This window comes from Leucoraja erinacea, chromosome 18 (assembly GCF_028641065.1).
Source record: "Leucoraja erinacea ecotype New England chromosome 18, Leri_hhj_1, whole genome shotgun sequence".
Classification (NCBI taxonomy): Eukaryota; Metazoa; Chordata; class Chondrichthyes; order Rajiformes; family Rajidae; genus Leucoraja; species Leucoraja erinaceus.
In genome coordinates this window covers 29,989,504-30,015,240 of record NC_073394.1, presented here as the reverse complement: position 1 = coordinate 30,015,240, position 25,737 = coordinate 29,989,504, and the positions used below count along the sequence as shown (strand labels likewise).

Sequence of the window (25,737 nt, the reverse complement as noted above, 5' to 3'; positions counted from 1 at the left end):
TTGTTTAATTGCAAAGTCAAATGAACAAAAAAATCACTCACAGTGTGGGCTGCTAATTGTTGTGTCATTCATACCTGATATTAGGAAGACAATCAAGCTGCTGCCTATTAAAAATTAGGTTATGAGCAATTTGCGTTGTTGCATCAAGCTGTCCACTTTGCTCACAGCTCAATTAAGGTTTGACCAGCAGCTACACGAATGGGCAAAGGCATACGCATGGAATATAAAGTGGAAAAAATAGTGTTTTGGTAGGTTTTCCTTTAAATGATGAGAAATTGAAAGGTGCTGGTGTTCAGAACAATGTCAATGCCCTTGTACATGAAACACCTGACAGTTAGCATGCAGAGACAGCAAATATTAAGGTAACAAAAAATACATTGACCTTAATGGCAGGAGGATCGGGATACAAGCGATTTGCTTCAATTCTATAGGGCCCTGGTATGTCTGCATCAGAAATATTCTGTGCTGATCTTGACTTCTTTCCCAAGGAAGGTTATGCCAGTAAAAGAAAAGATTATCGCAAAAGAACACCAGCTTGATTTTGCGGATGAGTAGTTTGATAAAGATGAGATATGAAGCAGAATAGACCAGTACTTCCTTTAGTTTGGAAGAACGAGAAGTAACCTCATTGTAACATACAAAAATCTTATAGAAACATAGAAAAATAGATGTAGGAGTAGGCCATTCGGCCCTTCGAGCCTACACCGCCATTCGATATGATCATGGCTGATCATTCAACTCAGTATCCCATCCCTGCCTTCTCTACACACCCCCTGATCCCTTTAGCCACAAGGGCCACATCTAACTCCCTCTTAAATATAGCCAATGAACTGGCCTCAACTACCTTCTGTGGCAGAGAATTCCATAGATTCACCACTCTGTGTAAAAAATGATTTTCTCATCTCGGTCCTAAAAGACTTCCCTCTTATCCTTAAACTGTGACCCCTAGTTCTGGACTTCCCCAACATCGGGAATAATCTTCCTGGGGTGGAAGGGGGTAAAGGATTGATGTTTCCCTGGCTGGGATGTTTACAACCAGAGGCTACAGTGTCAAAATAAAGGTAGGCCATTCAGGTTCAGAGACGAGTTGAAATTTCTCCATCCAGAGGGTAGTAAACTTTTAACCTTTTTTACTCAAGTAGCATGTGGAGGCTCAAACACAGACTATTGATATCAAGCCTGATATCAATGAAATTAAGGGAATCAGGGGATATGAGTTTAGTGCAGTAAAATGGTTAACAAACACTGACTCAGGCTGCAGGCATGAAGGGCCCGACTTCTGGTTCCATTTCTTATGTTCTAAAGTATCCTGGAATCACAATGCACATTGTACTAACACCAATTACTGCTGTTGTAAACAAGTCAATACTAAGAAGTTACAAGGTGTTGGAGTAACCCAGCAGGTCAGGCAGTGTCCATGGAGGGAATGGACAGGTGACATTTCAGGTCTCGAGATTCTTCAGAATCTGAAGATGGGTGTCGACCAGAAATGTCACCTATCCATTCTCTCCACAGCTGCTGCCAGATCTGCTGAGTTACTCCAGAACTGTGTTTTACTCAAGATTCCAGCATCTGCAGTTCCTTGTGCCTCCAAGTCATAACTAGCTTTAGCAAACTCAGTCTTTTCTATTTAGTATAAATAAGTTAGCTCTTCACAAACTTCCATTTTTCCAATTTTACAATCTTCACAAGTATGCAATAAGGTTTGCCAGTCTAACTATGCTTACTGAAACACAATACATGGGTTGGGGCTGGTTAGGAGAACTGGGGAATTGTCCTCTTTTCGTCCAATGCTTCAAATTATTCAGTTTTTCACATCATGCAATCAGTTATAGCACTAACTAGAAGAGTGGTGGGATGAAGATCACACCAAGACTCGGTCAAATAGACAGCCACGCCTCATCTAAAAGACTTTGGCAATGTTAAATGGAATGGGTACAGCAAACTTGCCCGCCTGCAGGTTTGCTGTACCCCTCCCACTTCTCATTATTTAAAACTTACTTTCTCAAATACCAGTGTTTCCAAGTATGAATGAAAGGTAATTATCTAGAAGTATTGACATTTGTTTTCCCCCCACAACCTTAAGTGTGATTACAAGTCAGTTTGAGAGTGAATCCACTTGTCCTTTCAAATGTTCTCAATCTAGTAAAGACGGCGTAAAAAGCATATTGATTAACTCACAAGGATATGGCTTAACCTCAATTTGTCAAGAGCACATCTTTGTGCTGTGTGATCATTCCATTTAAGAAAAATACTGCAGTAGTTACTTTGTTGTAAGGTGTCCTACTGTCATGCTTTATACTTCAAGTGCACATACAAATGAGATTCTTATAAAGTGCATAGCAGGACAGGAGTAAAATGAACTTACATTTATTACTCATATAGTTGTGTAAATTTCTCCTCCCTACTCTGGGCTCCACATTCTCACCCCTGTTCCCTTCAACATTCCCTCTGGTTCTACATTTCATTCTCCAACATCCTTTCTTGTCATATTACACCATTTTGATAGAGGTCTTTAAAATGATGAGAGGGATAGACAGAGTTGATGTGGATCAGCTTTTCCCTTTGAGAATAGGGAAGATTCAAACAAGAGGACATGACTTCAGAATTAAGGGACAGAAGTTTAGGGGTAACATGAGGAGGAACTTCTTTACCCAGAGAGTGGTAGAGGTGTGGAATGAGCTTCCAGTGGAAGTGGTGGAGGCAGGTTCATTGGCATCATTTAAAAATAAATTGGATAGGCATATGGATGAGAAGGGAATGGCGGGTTATGGTATGAGTGCAGGCAGGTGGGACTAAGGGAAAAAAGTTGTTCGGCACGGACTTGTAGGGCCGAGATGGCCTGTTTCCGTGCTGTAATTGTTATATGGTTATATGGTTATTTTGTCTTTGGCAATTGCCACCTCCAGCCGTAGTGACTATCCCCATCATTATCACCCCCCACCCCTCCTTACCTGGATACACCTAACGCTTAACACTTGCCTTACCCTTTCCCCTCACTTCTTTCCACCAGTTATCGTCCCTCTAGCCCATCAGTCTGAAGAAGGACCCCGCCCCAAACATCAGCTGTCCATCCTCCTTCACAAATGCTGCCTGACCTACTGAGTTCCTCCAGCACTTTGTTTATTGCTCAAGAGTCAGCATCTGCAGTCTCTTGTGTCTCCATGTAACATTTTTACTTTGGCAAGAACATTGTCAATTTTCTTACCATGTGCCATACCAGCTTACAAGCCACCTCTGGGATATGAATGCCTGGATGATGGACACTCTTACACATACAAAAAAGCTCACATAATGTTAAATTCAAAAGACCAACTGTTCATTCCTGTGAATCGCAGAACTAGTTTTCTGCCTCCATTTTTAATATTGTTTTCTTTCTTATCAATATTGTGTTTTTACTGCCATTCAATACATTACTGTGGAAGTATGGATACCATATAGTGACTGTTTACTTACAGACAAAATCAACTTTTTAACTTACATTTGTAAGAACAGAAACCATTAATTTAATTTAACTTAGTTTGGCGATACAACACGGAAAAATGCCCTTTGAACACCAAGTCCACGACAACTATCGACTACCATGTTCACCCACTATCGCATCCACTTCCTACAGACTAGGGGGAATTTACTGAGGCCAATTTACTTAAAAAGCTGCATGTCTTTGGGATGTGTGAGGAAACCCAAACGGTCACTTGGAGTACGTGCAAATTCCACACCGATAACATCCGAGGTTAGGATCGAACCCGGGTCTCTCTGGCGCTGAGGCACCAGCTCCACCAGCTGCTCCACAGTGCTGCCCTAAATTACAGGCTGCCATTGTTATCTGGGGGCACCCTGTGTGTTCACCTCTCCAATCACGACACATAGAACCCAAAACAAATCCAGTGCTAATGTTAAAGAAATCAGATTGGTACTAAAACAGTATAAAATATCCTTAAAATGTGATTTATTTATAAAAGTAATTCCATGAGTCTAAGAATACGTCTAACTTACAAAAATATGCAGCATGCCAAACAACTTAGTTTAACAGAATTTGAACAGCAAAATGCAAAGTAATGCATGAAAAGATATTCCAGTTGGTGGTCACCATGGTTCAGTGAGATGCTTTGTTTCAATTGGATTGATGCTATAATGAGAAGACAGAGAGCCACAGTTGCCTGGATACCAACGGAGATCAGTCAACCTTCGTTTTAAACTGCATTGAAGTTGCCTCACATTTCAGTTAGAAATCATCAACATTATTTACAAATCTGCCATTGTACACACCATTTTACAATTGCATGCACCTGTAATCCAACATCCACCATTTATGATACAAACCGGCAATTGAAAAAATGTACCAAAATAAAAGAACCTCGTCATCAACAGAAATGGTGAAACAATGTTGTTTGATGCGTATCATACTGTCACACAGAAAACAAAGAGATCAATAAGTTGACCTCCTCTTGGGTTTTTGCTACTGCCACTTTACAACAAGCCACAAACAAATCACTTTGAATATTTAAAGATATAGTGCAGATAATAATAATCTGAAATAAAAAGGGAAAATGCCGGAAACATTCCAAATCCGCAGGAGGAGGAATTACTTTCAAATTGAGACTTCTTGTTACATGTGGGAAAGAGAGAAAACTAGTGAGTTGAAGTTGTAAAGAAAACAAAGGACGAATGACGCCACAGCTCTCCAACTGGGAAAATGCTAGCGTCCTACACTAAACTTCTCCAACTTTAGGTAACGCTCTTTCTACCTATATCAAAAATGGCCATTTTTGCCAATCATTCATCTTTCTTTGATTCTGACTGTGATTTTTCATTTTTGGTATTACCTGATATGCTGGGCATGCCCCACTGTCCTACTTGTAACACATCACCAAGATAAGAATAATCTTACTCTAACTTCCGTACTTAGTTTAGTGTAGTTTAGTTTAGAAATACAACATGGAAACAGCCCTTTGGCCAACTAAATCCACGCCAATCATTGATTAACACGAGCTCTGTTATCCCATTTTCTCATCCACCCCTTACACTCATCCCCCTTCTGTCGTGGAGTAGACTGACCCACCTTCCCCCTTCCTCCCCCACTCTTTGCACATTCCCCAATCCTGGACTTTCCACTCGTCACTTTAACTTCATGTTTCATGTATCTTGTTGTGTTTTATGACTTTTGGCAGACCAATTTCCCTCCTGGGATAAATAAATCATATCGTATCATACACATTAGGGGAAATTTATAGAAGCCGATTAACCTACATACCTGTATTTCTTTGGAATGTGGGAGGACATGCATAATCCACAGAGAGCAACCAGGGTTGAACCCAGGTCTCTGGCCCTGTGAGGCAGTGGCTCTACCAGCCGCCCCATTGTACCACACTTTATATTAATCAATTTGGTACTAGTCTATCAGAGGTTTTGCCTATGTCGTTTCCATTCATTCCTCATCCTCTCTGGAGTTTGCCAACTCTCTTCCCATTTTTGACAAATGGTTTCAAATCGGAAACATTAACCCCGTTTCCTCCTCCGACAGCTGCTGTTTGACCACTGACCATTTCCGGTCAAACTGATCAACTGGCACCATTGACATGCATGTGCTTCTATGTATAAAGTTATCTGCATTTATAACTGAGAATGCAAAAGAATATTTACAATTCGAGCATATTGATTAAACGTCCTTCTCAATTTAACTATTTCAGTCTTTCCACTTCACGATTCTGCAAGAGAAACCAGACAATGGTTTCCTCGCATACTTCAGGAGTGATTACAAGGTGTTATATTGATTCATTCAATACCACATAAGCTGTCCCTTGATAAATGTAACAAACACTTGACCGAGGTGCAATGCAGCATTACATTGAACACGATCAAAAAATTTTGGCTCATCTTTTAATTCACATTCTGATTCAAAGTCCAGGAGATTACTTTTTCCAAGATTTCTGCTGGTTAATTATGCAGGGGTAATCCACAGTGAATAATGCTCTCATCGGTTATCTTTCTTAAACAGTCTTCCCCTGTACAGCCAGGTGCCCTAGTATAAGCAGATCATTTTACTTGAAACTGATGAATTAAACCTGCAACTATATCAGAGATCATGCGAGACTTTAAAGACTTGCTTTATTAAAAAGCATAACTTCTGAAAATCCGCACTTTCAGCAAGAACATCTGTATTTTATTCCCGATTCAATTTGATTCTCACCTCGCCCTTGAATATCCACACACTCTCATAGCAGTTTACACTCATATAAAACTATTGCATATCATCCCTCGCGTACCCTCCCGCTGCCTCCAGGACTCTGCTCTTACTGTTTCTGTCTCTGTGACCCAGCACCTTTGGCTTCACTTGGACTCTCCTCTCCCTCTGTCCCCAGCTGCAAACACCACTGGGAGCTGCCGATGCCTTCTCAGAGGAAACATTGCATAGAAGTTCCCTTCACAACTTTGGGCACTTCTAGCTCACCTGCTGCATTTTGCAATTATATCCAAAAAGTTTTTGTTGCATTGTAGCAAACTCTCGTACTTACAACGTATGGAATTCTGATTAGGTGCAGCCACTTCCATGTTGTAGAATTGTCTTGTCAACTTATGACTATGACTCTCACTTCTATTAGAAATTATAGTAACTGCAAAAAGCTGTCTGTTCAGAATAACATTCAAACCACTTCATAGTTTGTATATAGTTCATGTACAAACTATGAAAGGTTTGTTTTGATCCCTAAACTACGTTGATCTTCACTTCAGTGAGCTTTATCCTTTCTGGGGTTCCACTCACCCCATGCTTCAAGCTAATTTCATGAAACATAAACAATATCTTCCATGAGGAAATGGACTTCGTCACGGTAACATCCAGCACTGACAACCACTGCAAATAAAAGAAAATGTCACTTGGAGGGAAGATCTAATTAGGGAAGGTAAGCCATTTCTCCCCAGCTTACCCTGAACACCACCTGAGTTTGAATTCACACCAAGGAAACCTCTAATTTTCAATTAGCTTTAGACCCAACAGACCACTTGAACCAATGTGTTGCTTGCCACTGCTGGGTGTGAACAGCATTGTCAGACCAGTCACCCTGCTGACTTTGAAATGATGATGACAGCAGGGTAACTCTTTAAAATATGTGCCATGAGAGGGGAATGCCTTGCAATTTGCATTTGCCTCTGTTGAAGTTGACAAATTGTGTTGTGTTGCTAGCTGAAGGTTGTTCTTTTTTCCGTACATACCGGTAACTTTGTTGCTAAGGGAGAACATCTAACTTGGGTCCATTAGAACTGACAAGTTGTGCCTGCATGTCTTGACATTTTGCCATGTTTAGAAACCCTGAAAGAACGGTGTAGCATGTGTTTGAGTATGTGACTCCGTGCGCCATGGCGGAGAGGGGCATATGTCCTAAGTTGGTTGAGAGAGATCTTGAACGCTGACTTACTTCAGCAGGGCAGAGAACTATTTTGAAGCTTAAAAGACAAATCTAGAGGTGACAGGCAATTAAAAACATACAATTCACTGCGATTTCAGTTAATTAAAACAATATTTTGCTGTTATCATGACTAATGATGTAAATTAAAATTCTTATCATTTTTTTAAAGGCTGAATTCTTTCTTTGCAGCCTCCTGCAGTCTCTAGTTGCTGCTCCAATTCTAGCTTCCGAGTACTCTCCAACTTTCCTCACCTTGACTTAGTTTAGAGTTACATGGAGACAGGCCCTTCAGTCCACACCAACCACATCAAGCAATCTTTTCCAGGTACGCCTTCCCTCCCCTCCACCTGAAATTCTGCTGCCCAGCAATCGTTAGATTTGGGCACCTGTTGTTCGGAGTCCTGCCCACCTCTGTGTGGCAAAAGGCAGCGTTACTATTAGTCAATTGAGCCAAAGACTAAGCGGAAGCTCAGAGGGGACCGTGCCTTTGCTGTGTCGGCTCCGAGATTGTGGAATGAATTGCCTCTGCACGTTAAACAGGCCCCTTCTCTAGCTGTTTTTAAATCACTCCTGAAGACATATCTATTCTCCATGGCCTTTGTCCCAGCTACACTATTCTCCATGGCCTCCATGGCCTTTGTAGACCAGTGAGGTGTTGAATTGTTTATTAACTTTATTTGCTTGGTTTTGCTGCGTTGTTCGTACTTGTGTTTTATGTTTTTTTTAATTTATTGTTTGGATTTTTGTATGTAATTTATGCGCCTCGTGTTAGTTGTATGTTCTGTTGTTCTGCCTGTTTTATGATGTCTTGCTTGTTTTCTTTTTTCTGTACAGCACTTTGGTCAGCTTTGGTTGTTTTTAAGGTGCTTAACAAATAAAGTTATTATTATTATTATTATTATTACTCCTGTGCCTGATAATTAATGCAGGCTGATGAGGCAATGGGAGAGAGTGAGGTAGTGGCGGGAGAGATATGAAAGGTCATAATCTATGAAAGGTAACTCGGAACCCTATAAAATAAATCCTCAAAAATAACTGATAAATGCTTACAGTTATTACCCAAACCAGGATGCTACTAGAGTCATAGAGTGATAGGGAATGTGGAAACAGCCCCTTCGGCCCAACTTGTCCACACCGGCCAACATGTCCCAGCTACACTAGTCCCACCTGCCTGCATTTGGCCCATATCCCTCCAAACCTGTCCTATCCATGTGCCTGTCTAACTGCTTCTTAAATGTCCGGATAGTCCCTGGCTCAACTACCTCCATGCCCCCACCACCCTTTGTGTGAAAAAGTTACCCCTCAGAATCATATTAAATCTTTCTCCCTTCATCTTAAACCAATGTTCTCTGGTCCTCGATTCACCTATTCTGGGCAAGAAACTCTGTGCAACTACCCGATCTATTCCTTTCATGATCTTTATACACATCTAAAAAATCACCCCTCATCCTCCTATGGTCCAAGGAATATAGTCCCAGCCAGCACAACCTCTGCCAAAAGCTCAGGCCCTCTAGTCCTGACAACATCCTTGTAAATCTTTTCTGCCCCCTTTCCAGCTTGACAACATCTTTCATATAACATGGTGCTCAGAACTGAACACAATATTCTAACGTCTTATACAACTCATCAGAATTTGTACATCGGGTCAGCAAGCAATGGATGAGCAGGTGGCAAGGCTGTGGCTCCCATTTGGCCACTTGAAAGGCAGGCTTGGTTGACTGTCCAGGAACCTGGTCCTATTGGATTACCAACAGTAGAGTCAAGAGTGTTTTATCGTCATTTCTCAGATGAAATTCTTACCTGCAGCAGCTCAACAGAATATGCAATGGCACAGTATACTGTAAACAATGTAATAAACGAGGAAAAAAGTTCAGTGTGCAGTCAAAAGTCATAAATAAAATACCAATAGATTGGAGTTAAAACAAAAGTTCAAGAGATGAGAAAAACAAAAAATGAAAACATGATAGCATGAAAATAATCAAAAGTTGTTTTTGGTATTCTTTTCCAAATATTGTACTGCTGAGACCACATCAAGCATATTTCCGGCATGTAGCGCAATAAATGAGGGAGATATATCCTGTTGAACTGAAAACTTATTAAATTCACAACATAAGAAATAAAATCTCAATGACACGGGATATTTTTATTAGCATCGACTCCTGGGTAACGGTAAATTAATGCGTCTCTGTAGCTGTGCAATTGGTATTGCTGCTACCAAAGTGGTCATCACAAACACTTCAATTAACCAGATTCCTGTCCGGCTGCTGGGAACATTACACACTCAAGCAACTTAACACCATCAGCTGCTTTCAGTGATTTATACACCAATCTCACAGTGAAACATGAAAGTTATCCTAGATTTTAAAAAGTATCAAGTACAATTTCTAATCTGTATTCAATCAACAAAATGATAGATATGCAGCATGAAGAGTCCTGCAGAATTGTGCAAAGCCAAGGACTTAGAATATGAATGGTTAAAAAGATAAGTTATCAGACAATGCAATACTTTTGTTTGCACATTTTAAGCCACTTTTTTCATCGATTGCAGGGAAATGCCAGTTCTCCAGCACATAGGAGAATATACCAATGGAAAATACAATGTAAAATGCTGATTTGCCAAAGAACCCACTGAAGAGATAAGCTATGAAAAATAAGGCATGTCATTTTAGCTTGCAATTAATCCTTTCATCTCCCACCTTAATTTGTCTGCCGCTCAACACCTACAGTATATCCTGCACTGAAGGAATGCCCCTTACAAAGAAATAATTTCACAGTCGGTGGAATTATTTGCCCTTGCCAAAATGACCATTCCTCACCTGTAAAGCGAGTTTACGAAAATTAATTGCTGGGTGAATGAAACTCCTGAGAAGTTAATCGAAGGTAGGCACAAAATGCTGGAGTAAGTCAGCGGGACAGGCGGCAACTGTAGAGAGAAGGAATGGGTCACGTTTATGGGATCGAGAAGCTTCTCGACCCAAAACATCACCCATTCCTTCTCTCCAGAGATGCTGCCTGGCCAGCTGAGTTACTCCAGCATTTTGTGTCTACCTTCGATTTAAACCAGCATCTGCAGTTCCTTCCTACACGAGAAGTTAATCGATATCTATTCAGGGTAGGATCTTTGATTCTCTCATTACTCCATAACCAAAACAGCCAGTATGCTCTCACCTGAATGAAGACCAATATCATTTCATGTAAATACAGCACTCTGTATATCTATTGTACTTGCATTTGACTTGATTGTAATTATGTACAGTATATCAGATCTGATTGGAAAGCATGCAATACAAATCTTGTCACTGTATCTCGGTACATATGACAACAATAATCCTAAACGTATTCTGATAAAAGGCCGCCGACCCACTCAAGAAGAGGAGAGAATAGCAAGAGTAGGCTATCCAGATCCCTCCAACCTGACCAGCCATTCAATACAGTGGCGCGTCTACCCCAGAAAAGTAGATCAGTCACATTCTACCTTTCTCCACACCCAAAGTATTAACCCTGTTCCTCTTTCCTAGGAAATTCAAATTTTCAGCTTTGTTTGATTTCCATGACATAACCAGAAACACCCTCTGTACCTTCAATTTCTCAATCATTCCCCCATGATCGGCCTGTTTCAGACCTTAGGTAAAGCACGAACAGCATGGACGGACTTGAATGCCAGGTCTCGAATTGTAAATACCACACTTAGCAGCATTTACAGTGCGCTCCATAATGTTTGGGAGAAACTTACAACATCGATCTGCAGGACATTACAGTTCCTAGCAGCTACTCATACTGAATGGCGTAGGCAAGCTCTTGTTAATATAAAACGCATATTAAGCGGAGCCACTACTAACAAGCACTACAATTGGCTAGTAGGAAATAACCAATCTACGTCTTTCCTTGTAGAAACAAAAGAAAGCAACGGTACATAGGAACATGGCTAAGCAATATAGGTGGTGGAACGTTAATAACGCATATTGTATAGTTACACAAAATCACCTTCTCTAGTGGGTGGCCTGCTAACCCGTCCGGCGCGTGTGCGGTTCGAATCCGCTTCACCTCCTTTCACTGGAGAAGATACCGGGGAGGGAATGGGGGAAGTGACCGGGGACCCGACGGGGCGGGGAGGTGATGAGATAGGCGAGCTAGTCGCCGTACGCTGCGGGGAGGCCGCGGTGGAAAGGGTTGCTGATAGTGGAGCAGCAGGACCGGCAGTGGGAGGATATACAATTGGAGGGTATACAATTCTGGTCTCCAATTGGAGGCATGGGTTTGAATCCCACTTCTGACACCATGTAATGAGTCATGTAATGAACATGATGCCAATCTGAAGAAAGTACTAGACCGTGCCAAAGACATTTAGCTCAAACTCAATCCCCTGAAGTGCAAGTTTCGAGTCGCAGGTTACCTACGTCGGACATGTTTTCACAAGTGATGGTCTCAGACCAGACCCATCAAAAACTTCAGCTATCAACGAAATGCCTAGTTCCTACTGACGTTGCGAGTCTACAAAGGTTCCTTGGAATGGTTAACTACCTGGGGAAATTTATTCCCAACCTCAGCTACATATCTGACCCCTGCGAGAACTGACACACAAGGACGCTGCATGGTCCTGGTATCCGCAGCACCAAAGAGCTTTTGACACTCTCTGGCTTGCGCCGCCCCTACTCTTGCCTACTTTACTTTGGAGTTATCAGTGACGCTCACCTGCGATGCGTCCCAGTACGGACTTGGCGCTGCTTGCCTGCAGACCACTATCGATGGTGGCTGCAAGCCTGTTTCTTACGCCTCTCGCACACTAACTGACACTGAACAACGTTACGCCCAGATCAAAAAATAATTGTTCGCAGTAGTTTTCGCCTGCACAAAATTCAAGGACTTTATTTTTGTGAAGTCTGTGAATATAGAAACTGATCACCAGCCGTTGGTGACTAGTTTGAATAAACCCATTCATGCTGCCCTAGCCCGCCTCCAACGAATGATGATGCAGCTGCAGCGGTATGATTTCAACATTGTCTATAAGAAAGGCAAGGACATGCACACAGCTGACACGCTATCAAGAGCCCCACACAAAACTAACGAACAACAACTCTCTGAACAGGACCAGTTCTCAGTAATGAAGGTATCGTATGTTCCTACTGATTGCTTGAGCAGCCTAGGAGAACATACGGCTGCTGACGAGACTTTACAATTGCTGTCTGCAGTCATCCGTCGTGGCTGGCCAGATAAACAACACAACACCCCGCTCGCAATCTGCCCATACTTCCTGGTTCACAACAGACTGGTATTACAGGACGGGATTATAATTAAGGGCCATTAGGCAGTTGTCCCAGTTGTCCTCCGGGACAAGTACTTCGACGCTGTCCACAGGGCCACCCCGGCATGGAGGCAACCCTACAACGGGCACAAAGCATGTTTTACTGACCTGGTATGACCAAGTACATAAGCGACAAAACCGAAGTCTGCGCCGACTGCAAAAGCCTGACGCCACATCAGCAGAAGCAGCCTTTACTGCCACACCTGGTTCCTCCTCTCCCATGGTCCACGTTAGCCACTGATATATTTGAATGGCATGGGAAACACTATCTGGTTCTTGTTGACTCTCATTCGGGCTGGTTCAACATCGATTTACTACAAACCATTACATCTGAAGCAGTTATCGAGAAGTTGCAGCGTCACTTCTCCATGCACGGCTCCCCTGCACGTCATCTGTCCGACAACGGCAGAAAGTTCACATCGTCTGTTCGACAACGGCAGACAGTCTTCCAAAAACTTTGCAAAACTATGGGACTTCCGACATATTACCAGCAGCCCTGAGTTCCCGCAGTCCAACATTCTCGCCGAACACGCTGTCCGAAGCGCAAAACAACTAATGGAGCAGTCATACCTTGCACAATCGGACGTATACCTAGACCTGCTCAACTTAAGGAACATTGCAAGGGATCCCATACTGGGTTCTCCAGCCCAACAACTGATGTCTCGCCAAACTCGTGCTCCCCTGCCTATGTCCCAGCAGCTTTTGCAGCCAACAAGTTCGTGCTTCGCCTGCAGTCCAGAAACAACTACAATTCAAACGCGATACACAGAAACGTTTTTTTGACTAATCCAGTAAGCCACTTAAACCTCTCTCCAGTGGACAGGTATTTCGCCCCCAGACCAATAAGGGCTATGGCCGTCTGGGTCACATCTCCGGCCCAGCCAAAGAAATGCGCTCATATCTGGTTGAAGCGGACGGAGCCATTTACAGATGCAACCGTCAACATATCCTTCCAGTGAAGGAACCGTGTCCTGTGACTCCATATCCAGATGTCTCGTGTTTTGTATACCCTCCCATGTTGTTTATCCAGCCAGCCACGCTGGATGACTGCAGACAGCAATCAGCAGCCGTGTGTTCTGCTAGGCTGCTCAAGCAATCAGTATGAACATACAATACCTTCATTACTGAGAACTGGTCCTGTTCAGAGAGTTGTTGTTCGTTGAAAACATGTCCGACGTAGGGGACGCACGGGAATGGCAGCATCTAGCAAAGTGGTTTAATTTCTTGCAGAAATTACAGGTTTTACCGTAAGCAATACAGAACTGCCGACCCGTAGTATGAAAATAGTTGCAATTTGGACCGAACAGCAGATCCTCTCTGCTGCCAGGCAGGGGATGGCTGGGAATGGCTGTTACGAGAGGAGGTGTCTGTAAAATTGACACTATACTGCGAATGCTGACCGGAGGGCACAGACTTAGTGTGAGAAGATGTTATCTCAGCAATCTGACCGCGTGCTCTGCTTGATTAGGGTTAGGTCAGTGTTATGAAGCAGTTCATCCCTTAACTTGCTATCAAGCATACCTCCAACAATCTTGTCACGGATGAGTTCATTGCACAGATCACGAAACTGGCAGCGTGCAGCCATGTGTTTCAATTCGCTGATAAAACGTTCAATCATTCATCAATCTGTTGCATACGAGCATAAAACTTGGGCCGTTCAATAATGTAGTTTGAGGGCAGGTCACACAACTGTCTGAACTTTGCAAGTAAGATGGCAGGGTCATGATGGAAACGTGAACGTGAACGGAGGAGGTAAGACTCACTCTCTGACACCATGTAATGAGTCGAGTCAAACAAATATAAAAATATAACACATGTTTATTAAAATCTAGTTACAGCATCGATCTGCAGGTCATTACAGTTCCTAGCAGCTACTCATACTGAATGGCGTAGGCAAGCTCTTGTTAATATAAAACGCATATTAGGTGGAGCCACTACTAACAAGCACTACAATTGGCTAGTAGGAAATAACCAATCTACATATTTCCTTGTAGAAACAAAATAAAGCAATGGTACATAGGAACATGGCTAAGCAATATTGGTGGCGCAACGTTAATAACGCATATTGCATAGTTATAAATAACCAATCTACATCCATCATTTATTTATTTGCCTCTGTACGCCACAATTTCAGATTTGTAATAGAAAAAAAATCACACGTGGTTAAAGTGCACATCGTAAGCAAAGTGCTTTTAACTACAGATGGTTATTCTTATATTGGTGAGCCCTGGCACACTACATCATGGCTGGACCATTGCATTAGTACAGCTGATGCACATGCCTCAGTTGCGGTGCATGAGCATTCTGTATGGGGCAGCAAAGACTGATCATATACCTGTTGCTATGTCAATAAATGTTGAACACCTACCTGTGGTTTCCAGAGATAGAAATAGTGTTAACACAGAAAAACTGGACTGGTCAACCCTCACAAAAGGAAGACATCCTAGCCTATTATGCTAATACAGATAAATCCTTACGCAATATTCATCTACCTAAACATGCAATTATGTGTAGTAATGTTAATTGTAAGGATGTGATGCATTGGAGAGATAGTTGCTCCATGTATAATGATATTGTACACGCTTTATATGTTGGCAGTAAGCCTTACTGCAAGCATAAAGATAAGACACATAACATCAAAATGAGCAAGCCATGAGGGCTGATTCCATGGCTAAGAAGCTGCTAAGTAACAATGTTACTGATTTTTGAGAAATTAGAGTTCTTAACTCAAAATACCTCTGCCATGAACTGTAGATGGAATCTCCGGAACAGCTATTATCACAGAGTTATGGTGGCAGCATTATGGTACTTTATTCAACTGTATCCAAAGAGATTTGTATAGGGTGGATAATATTGAGAGTAATGATTCAATGGTGATTATGTCACATGAGGTGTATCAAGCTATGAACAAGCTGTCCGACAACAAAGCAAGTGGCTTAGATCATATTTCTGCTGAACATCTTAAATATGCCCATATGAGGCCAGCTCCTCTCCTTGCTAGTTGTTTAACTGGCTTTATGATTTGTGGCTTGTTACCAGGCTCAATGTCGTCTGTTCTGTTAGTGCCAGTCATTAAGGACAAAGCTGGTAAACTAATCAATTCTTATGTGCTTTATTGATGCTTTCAAAGCCATTGATCATGTTAAGCATAGAAAGTTGTTTGTTAAATTGAGTCAAAGAAGGGTGCCTAAATACATTGTGAGAATTCCACCTGATTATGCAAATAAAATGGGGCAAACGGGTCTCAGCCCCATTTGGGGTTTGCAATGGTGTCAGACTAGGGGGAATTTTGTCCCCAGTTCTTTTTAATATCTATATAGATTATCTGTTCAAGCAATTGAAAGCCTACTGGGTGCATGATTGGTAATACTCTAGTGAACCATATTATGTATGCAGATGACCTTGTGGTCTTTAGTCCATCTAGCACTGGTCTCCAGCAGCTCCTTACAATATGTTCTGCGTATGGTGTGGACCATGATATCAGATATAATACTGGTAAGAGTGCTGTTATGATCTGTGGAACCAAAGAGGATGTCTAAAATGTCCTTATTTCAAATTGTCTGATAATAATCTTAGTGTCTGTAATAAGGTAAAATATCTTGGACATTTTATTACAGAACAAATGGCAGATAATGAGGATATTTATAGGCCACCCATATGATGTATGCACAAGCAAACATTCTCTTAACGCAAGTTTAGTGTGTGTACTGATGGAATGAAGATGTCTCTGTTCAGAGCATATTGTACACGACTCTATACTGCACACCTGTGGTCAAGCTACAGAAAAGTAAGCTTACAGAGATTACGACCCCAGGGTACGACCGCAGAACCAACCAATCCCCGTCCACTGATACTGTCCTCCGCCTAGCGGAGCGGGTCCTTACCATTAATAACTTTCCGTTTGACTCCCCCCATTTTCTCCAATACAAAGCATAGCTATGGGCATGCGCAAGGGCCCTAGTTATGCCCGCCTCTTTGTAGGGTACGTTGAACAATCTTTGTTTGAGGGGTAACAGGGCCCTATCCCCAAACTCTACCTCCGCTACAATGACGACTGCATTGGTGCTACCTCCTGCACCCACACACAACTCCCTGACTTCATCCATTTCACCACTAGTGGAAACATCCTCTCCACGTCTACTCTATCCAGGCCTTTCACTATTCGGTAAGTTTCAATAAGGTCCCCCTCCTCCTTCTAAACACCAGTGAGTACAGGCCCAGTGCCGTCATCATGCATTAAGCAATCATGCCTGGGATAATTCTCGTAATCCTTCTCTGTACCCTCTCCAGCACCAGCACATCTTTCCTCAGATATGGGGCCCAAACTTTCTCACAATACTCCAAATGCAGTCAAACCAGCACCATATAAAGCTTCAGCATCACATGCCTGTTTTTATTATCTAGTCCTCTCGAAATAAATGCTAGCATTTATTAACCTTTTGGGAATCCTGCAGCAGCACTTCCAAGTCCCTTTGCACCGATTTCTGATTTCTCTCCCCATTTAAAAAATAGTCTATACCTTTATTCCTACTACCAAATTGCATGGCTCCACACTTTGCAATGCTGTATTCTACCTGCCACTTCTTGCCTACTCTCCCAACCTGTTCTCTACACTACCTGCCCCACCACCTATCTTCAGTCTTCCACCTCACATATTCTACTGATGAGGACTTCCTCTCCTTCAGCCTGATAGCACAACGGCCTTGCGTTTTATGGCCACTATGGAATCCTGCAGTTGGTGCATGACACATTTGCAAGAGATTGCAGTTTGCTAAATAAGTTTATGTTGTGCAGAATCGATTTACATTATGGACTAAATTGAATGACAGAAAAAATGAATGTTGTCACTTCAATTTTCCACAGTTCTCAAAACACGAAGATTGGAGAAATGACGCCTGATGTGGCTTAATCAAAGGAGCCTAAAAAAATGTTTGAACAAGAATTTCTCATTTGAAGGATCATCACAGATAATTTATCAGAGTCTGGACAGCACATAGTCATAGAGGAACAGAGGTACAATTTTAAAAATGCCAAAAATGACAATCTTCACGTATTTTGATTTGAGTATTTTAGTTGGCTTATTGTTGGCAATTTTTGGTCCGACAGCTAATATATAATTAGTCATCAACTCTTTTCATTTTTTTTTTTTTTTAGATAATATGACCAGCTCCCTTGTTTTCTTGCATTTACTGCAGCAACACAATTAGGTGGAGCAGTATGCTTGTTTCTTCAAATATGTCCTAAGTCACCACAGCATTCTGAATTATACTTAAAACAAGATCTCCACAATCTTAATCAGCAAACTGGAACAGAAAAGGGATATTTACAGAAGTAGTGGGAGAAGGGAAACGTGGAGCTGACTGTATATATTTAGTTCATTTTAAATTACAATATTTAATTAAAAACATGCATTTTTTTGTCGATTGGGGAATAGATTGGGTAAAAGCACGTTTTGGCCTTGTCTGAGTCTTTTATCCACATTAGGGAAATCGAGAACCAGAGGGAATAAGTTTAAGGTGAAGAGGGGAAGATTTAATAGGAACCCGAGGAGCAACATTTTTTACACAAAGGGTGGTGGGTGTATGGAACAAGCTGCTGGGTGAGGTAGTTGAGGCAGGAACTATCACAACATTTAAGAAACATTTAGACTGGTACATGGATTGGATAGGTTTAGAGGAATTTGAGTCAAATGTAGGCAGTCAAGTCGTCAAGTCAGTTTTATTCGTCATGTACACATAAAGTGCAGTGAAATGAATTTGCCAGCAGCGGTACAATGAAAAAACACAATACACAATAAAAATTTAACACAAACATCCATCACAGCATTCATCACTTGGGTGGAAGGCACAATATTTGGTCAGTCCTCCATTTTCCCCCGTGGTCGGGATCACAACCCTCCGCTGTCGCCGCCGCGGGCATCCAGATGTGCAGACAAGGTAAGTCCAGTTAAGTCCTGAATCGGTGCTTCCCCACCAGAGACCGGTGCTTCAAGATGGGGTAGGCCGCTGGCCGGCGGTAGAAGATCTAAAGTCCCCACCGCGCCGCAGCCAGAAGCACCGCAGATCGCAGGGCCGGCGGTTGGAGCTCCTCTCCAGGGAACCCCGGTGAGGGATCCCGCTCCGGAGGGTAATTCCCCGCCGCGCCCGCAGTAGCAGTAGGCCGCGGGCCGGAGCTGTTCTCCTCCGGGGTCCCCAACGGGAGATCCCAGGCTCCGGATTCCGCGCCAGCTGGAGCTTTCTCCTCCTCTTCTCACCGAGAAACATTAAAAACTCACATTGAGACACACTAAAAAAACTAAAAAAGTAGAAAAAACTAACACGCTGCTGCCCACCGATGATAAGACTAGTGTAGATTGGGCATGTTGGTTGGCGTGGAAAAGTTGGGACAAAGACCCTGTTTACTTGCTATGAAACTCTGACTTTTTGACTGTTAATTTTATTGCATTAAATGTTATGTTGTACAAATGGATAAATACTAATCAAACAAGAAGCTAATGATTCCAGGCGAGGCTTCGGTCCCTTTGGTGGTCTCTTCCAGAGCAGTAAAGTGTCACAGCAAGCAAAGTTCTTGCCTCACAGATCCAATGACCCAGGATTAATCGTGAACAGAGCTGTCGGAATGAAATTTGCACATTCTCCCTGTAACCATGTGCGGGTTAACTGATGCTCCAGTTTTCCCCCAAATCCCAATGACGTGCAGGTTGATAGGTTAATTGGCCACTGTAAATTGCCCCAAGTACATAGATGGGTGGTAGAATCTGGGGGCAATTAATGGCAATGAGAAGGGGCGAGACGAAAGTGGGGTAGGGTAGAAATGGTATAGAAATGGGTGCTAGATGGTCAGCATGGACAATGGGTGAAGGGCCAGTTTCTGCACCCTCTAATCTAAAGCAGCTTTCTCCATGGCCCTGATCATATACTTTCCTAGCTTATAATATCTACCAATTCTTTGATCAGCACCAGCTAATATATGGGTTCATGGAAACAGAGATAATCATTGAACCCGTTGTGATCATAATCTCTGACAGAGTAGTGGTATTTACTCTCACATAACTGTAACATCTACAAACATTTCTCCAACTTTCTTACAAACTATTTGTGGAATTAAATTCTGCCACATTTTTCAGATGGAGCAATCCCAATCCCAACAATTCAGTGAAACTATTTACTCCCACTAGCTTGCTTTGTAGAGTTGTACAACTTCTACTCTGACTCAATTTCTCTATATTTCATTAAAATCTACCATCTTTACAATCTCCATTCAATCCATTTTTAATTTAGATTCTCATGCTAACTAACATCCTGATAAAACCTTCTCATATCCTTTCACTAAGCTTTACATCTTCCCTTGTGGACTTCTGAATCCCCTTAATACTCCAAATGAAACCCATCCAACAATTTATTTAATTTCTAATTTTCTTTGCTTTAAATTCTCTTTCACCATTAAGAAACCCAAGAAACACAAGTGAGTGCTCTCACTCCCCATCCCCCCCACTCGTAACAAGGGCAGTCCCCCTTGTCCTCACCTTCCATCCTACCAGCCGTCACATACAACAAATAATCCGCCGACATTTTCGCCACCTCCAACGTGATCCCACTATTTGCCACATCTTCCCATCTCCTCCCCCGTCTGCTTTCTGCAAAGACCGCTCCCTCCATAACTCCCTGGTCAAATCGTACCTTCCCACCCGAACCACCCCCTCTCCGGGCACTTTCCCTTGCAACCGCAAGAAATGCTACACTTGTCGCTTTACCTCCCCCTTTGACTCCATTCAAGGACTCAAGCAGTCTTTCCAGGTGCGGCAGAGGTTCACCTGCACCTCCTCCAACCTCATCTATTGCATCCGCTGCTCTAGATGTCAGTTGCTCTACATCGGTGAGACCAAGCATAGGCTTGGCGATCGCTTCACCGAACACCTCGGCTCGGTTCGCAATAACCAACCTGATCTCCCGGTGGCTCAGCACTTCAACTCCCCCTCCCATTCCGAATCCGACTTTTCTGTCCTGGGCCTCCTCCATGACCAGAGTGAGGACCACCGTAATTTGGAGGAGCAGCACCTCATATTTCGCTTGGGCAGTTTGCACCCCAGCGGTATAAACATTGACCTCTGATTTCAGGTAGTCCTTACTTTCTCCTCCCCCTTCTCAGCTCTCCCTCAGCCCTCTGGCTCCACCTCTTCCTTTCTTCCTCCCCCTCTTCCTTGCTTCCTCCTGCCCCCCCCCCCTCACATCAGTCTGAAGAAGGGTATCGACCCGAAACGTTGCCTATTTCCTTCGCTCCATAGATGCTGCCTTACCCGCTGAGTTTCTCCAGCATTTTTGTCTACCTAACACAAGTACCTGTCTGACAGCTTTATTTGATTGCTCTGCCTTCCAAGGATGTGTATTCAAACATAGGTTCTCTGCTCTGCCACACTTTTCAAAATTGTGCCATTCACAAGATTGTCATTGTAGAATATTTGTTTTCAAGTCCGTCACTCTGTATTTATGTATACTGAAATCTACCAGCTTTTCCACCATTTGTAACATCATCCTGAAACCTATAATTACAATCATCATGATCCAACCCTTTGCAAAGTTTTGAATCATCTTTAAACTTTATATCAATGCTCCCCACACACAAAACTACAGTCTTAATAATAATTACGAAGAAATGGAAGCAATATTTTTTGGGAAACGCTACTTCAAAATACTGCATGTATTATTCATGCATTCACCACCACTGTTTGCGTTCTTTCAGGGACACTTTATTTACACCACCGCATTTCCTTCAGTGGACCACATTTCAACTTTAACCACATGTGATGTTTTTCTATTACAAATCTCAAATTGTGGAGTACGGAGGTAAATAAATAAATGATGGGTCCTGTCCCAAACATTATGGAGGGCTTGGTATCTATTGAGGACTGTGCTGCTGGAAGTAAAAATTTCACTGTTTCAGTTCAACAGTAAAACATTGTTCCATATGACAATAAAACACACTTGACCTTTCATGTCATATTTTACCTTCCCACTGCAATAGCAGAGAGTAGCTAAGACCCTACAGTCTTGATTTATAATTCTCCAGCAGATAAGGATAATGAAACGTTGTAACTTCCACCATAAAACATCACATTTTAATTAATCAGCTCTATATTACAATGTTTTATAACAAGAAATGTGAAGCTCAAAATTTTGTTCTAAGCTATAATACTTTCTGATTACTTCCTGAAAGCTGCAGGTCCTGACCACATACCGGGGGCGTGTGCTCAGAGACTGTGCTGACCAACTCACAGAGGTTCTTACGGACATCTACAACACCTCTCTGAGCCAAGCCATCATACCAGCATGCTTCAAAGCCACCACCATCATACCACTACCCAAGAAATCCCCAGCCTCAACACTGAACGATTACCGGCCCATAGCACTCACGTCCATCATGATGAAGTGCTTTGAAAGGTTGGTCAAGGCCCACATAACATCCAGTCTCCCCTCTACACTTGACCCATTCCAGTTTGCGTACCGTCCTAACCGTTCCACTGATGATGCCATAGCAACAGCACTCCACCTAAGCCTGGCTCATCTGGAAAACAATAACAGTTACGTGCGGATGCTGTTCATCGACTTCAGCTCCGCCTTCAATACAGTCATCCCCCCACACCTGGTGAATAAACTCGGCAAAATAGGCATCAGCACCCCACTATGCAACTGGTTACTGGACTTCCTCACTGACAGACCACAGACGGTAAGAGTTGGCATCAGAGACCACCATCATGAACACCGGGGCCCCACAGGGATGTGTGCTGAGCCCTCTGTTGTTCACGCTGATGACACAAGACTGTTGTGCCAAACACAATACGAACCACATCATCAAGTTCGCTGATGACGCAACAGTGGTGGGCCTCATCAGCCACGATGACGACTCTGCCTACAGAGAGGAGGTACAACAACTCATCAGCTGGTGTGACATCAATAACCTTCAACTCAATGTTAATAAAACAAAAGAAATAACTGTGGACTTCAGGAAGAAACAGACAGCACACACCCCACTCACCATCGATGGCAGTGCAGTGGAGTCTGTGAAAAGCACCAAGTTCCTGGGAGTGCACATCACAGATGATCAGACATGGTCCACCAATACCATCTCCCTAGTCAAGAAAGCTCAGCAACGCCTCCACTTCCTTCAACGGATGAGGAGAGCCGACCTTCCCCCTTCTGCCCTCACCACTTTTTACAGGGGTGCCATTGAGAGCATTCTTACCAGCAGTCTCTCAGTCTGGTATGGCAGTTGCTCTGCTGCTGACCAGAAGGCACTACAGAGAGTGGTGAGGACAGCGGAGAAGATCACCAGATCACCCCAACCTGCAATCCGGGACTTATACCCAACTCGCTGTCGCAAGGGAGCAACCAATATCATCAAAGACACCACCCACCCAGCACACAAACTGTTCACTCTCCTACCATCTGGCAAGCGCTACCGCAGCATGCGGAGCAAAACCACCAGATTCAAAAACAGCTTTTTTCCTCAGGCCATCAGATTACTCAACACACTCAAGAAAATTCCATGAACATTTAACTTTAACTCAATGTCTGCAGTATGCTATTTGCACTTTTCTATATTGCACTTTTATTTTTGCACATTAATAACATCTCAAAATTTTACTACAGTCTGGCACACTGTGAATATTTTAAAGAATGTATATTGTCTATCTTATTGGTATATTGTCTGTCTGTGTTATAAATATTACTTGCACATTTGGAGTATGGGGAAACGCAATTTCAATCCAATTTATTTGAATTGACAATAAAGTTTACTTTGAACTTTGAACTTTGATTAAGAACACCAGAAATCTGCATTACTCTTTTGGCATGATCAACCAACTCAATTAAAAAGTGACGGTACTCACAGCTGCAATTCAGTTTAAAAGACACATTACATCTTCAACAGTAATCCCACAAGTGAGGTGGTAAGGTATGCATACCGCTACACTGTTTTTATATTTCCTTCAGTTATACATTTTTAGAAGACCAAGGCACTTTTATGATATTCTGCTGAATTGTTTTCAGGCAATGGAAATAGAAGGTTGCAGTAATATTGACTATTCTTTAAATGGTGCCAAGGTACACTGGAGCACATTTGCTATTACCATTTAATCTAGTTCTGATAGCAATTGTTTTCTCTTCAGAAAGCTGTCATAGCAAAGATATACATGTTTACTACACACTCCAAATCGCTTTACGTGACAGAAATCAATGGCACAAAATGCTGGAGTAACACAGCCGGACAGGCAGCATCTCTGGAGAGAATGAATGGGTGACGTTTCGGTTCAAGACCTTTCTTCACTCAAACCTTTCGACCCGAGACGTCACCCATTCCTTCTCTCCAGAGATGCTGCCTGTCCCGCTGAGTTACTCCAGCATTTTATGTCTACCTTCGATTAAACCAGCATCTGCAGTTCTTCCCTACAGAAGTCAATGGCATATTGGCAGATTTCAACAGCAAAATAATGCATGTTTATTATATTCAAAAATCAAATATAGAATCAGATGGGATAATCACAGTGTTGTTAATGGAAGTGGAGTGGAATGTTGATTGGAGCATAAAATATTCATGCTGTATATCCCTCCGGAGGTTAAATTAACAGAAAATAGTGAGAGTTCCAAGATTATAATAATCCACAGGCAGTTATCACTAAAGGTCTCCATGAAAATGAAATCTCAACGGAGTGGAACCTTTCAATCCAATCAATGCAGCAATGTGCCCCTGAACTGCGTTCAAATAAACTCTCCTGAAAGCTATTCATTCCTGTATTAAAACCAGAGGTAGAGGATTCAATAATTCAATCCAGTAAAGTTCACTCCTCTGTCAGTGTTTCATGCAAAAATGTTCATGTCAAATTGTATCGAGCGTACAACAGCTACCAAAATCCTGTTACTATTTTTATGAGAGATTTTTTGAGCATTTTCTTCCTTGGGAATTGCTAATTATTCCATGCATCAAATGCTCAGAGTGATTAGACTTAAATACGTTTCTAAGAATCTCAACTAATAGTAAGACCAGTCGTGAGGTTAACTTTATGCTTTGCAAATGATATTCCTGTACAAAATGATGCAAAGCTTCCTGTAAGTAGCTTCCAGATCCTGCTTGAGTTGCGTGCTGTCTTATAAGTTAAATGAAATACATTTAAGTGGATTCATATGCAATGCAGGGAATTGTGGCCTCAATAGCAATCACTTTTCTAGTGAAAGTTTCTTCAAATGGAGTATCATTGGCTAACAGCAAATGCCATGGCAACTTCAGGGAAAAAATTCTGTTCAACATCTATGCCCTCATCACATTCCCCAAGGATCACTATAAGGTTTGAAAACCACTCTTTTAGCAATCTAAAACTGGCCTGAAGGATGACCTCTTTAAACATTGGAACTACAATTCCTGTTCTGGGGGAAAAGACAAAAGGAAATTCTTTCAATATAATTTCAAGCATCAGAGAAGGCTGCCTGCAAAACTCAACCAGGACTCAAAACTATTGTGAAGGGTCAAAGAAAGGCAGTTGTCTTTGAAAATAACTAAACTCTATATAATGCACCTCCCTATAACACGTATAATCAATGGTTTGATTGAGGAGGTTTCAAAACGAACACCATACAATTAGACATAAAGACACACTTACCTGTCCATTCCAACAACCTTTCCAAAGCACTTACCATTACTGATCTCTGGAAGGTCAAACTTGGTGAAGTCCCACCACTGGAGGCGATAGGTGATGTTGGCAATGTTACTGGCCACTGCAGACTGCCCATCGCCTATCACAGCACCTGCCATGAAAGAATAAGAACAATTGATTAAGAATACTTCAACAATTACATTGTGCTTGTTTGAATAGAAAGATTTTATAAAAACTTGTTACACAAAGCTAAATGATCCGTTGCTTCAAAATGTAGCTGTCGCATCTGTATTTTCCAAGAGCAGGCATTAATACTGCTTTAAGAACCATTAGCACCATTTGCAAGATGAGCAACTCCAAATAATTATCTAAAACAATTTGACAGA

General features: G+C 42.2%; 1 protein-coding gene across 4 annotated transcripts in view; it reads right to left on the bottom strand.

Annotated features, from left to right (window-relative positions):
• The window catches only part of LOC129705862 (activating molecule in BECN1-regulated autophagy protein 1-like), a 287,629-nt gene that overhangs the window by 92,614 nt on the left and 169,278 nt on the right, over positions 1-25,737 (bottom strand). For all 4 annotated transcript variants that reach the window (XM_055649715.1, XM_055649716.1, XM_055649713.1 and 1 more), the window contains one exon: positions 25,392-25,502. In XM_055649715.1, coding sequence (XP_055505690.1) covers positions 25,392-25,502 — 111 coding nt within the window. The remainder of the gene's footprint in view (positions 1-25,391; positions 25,503-25,737) is intronic.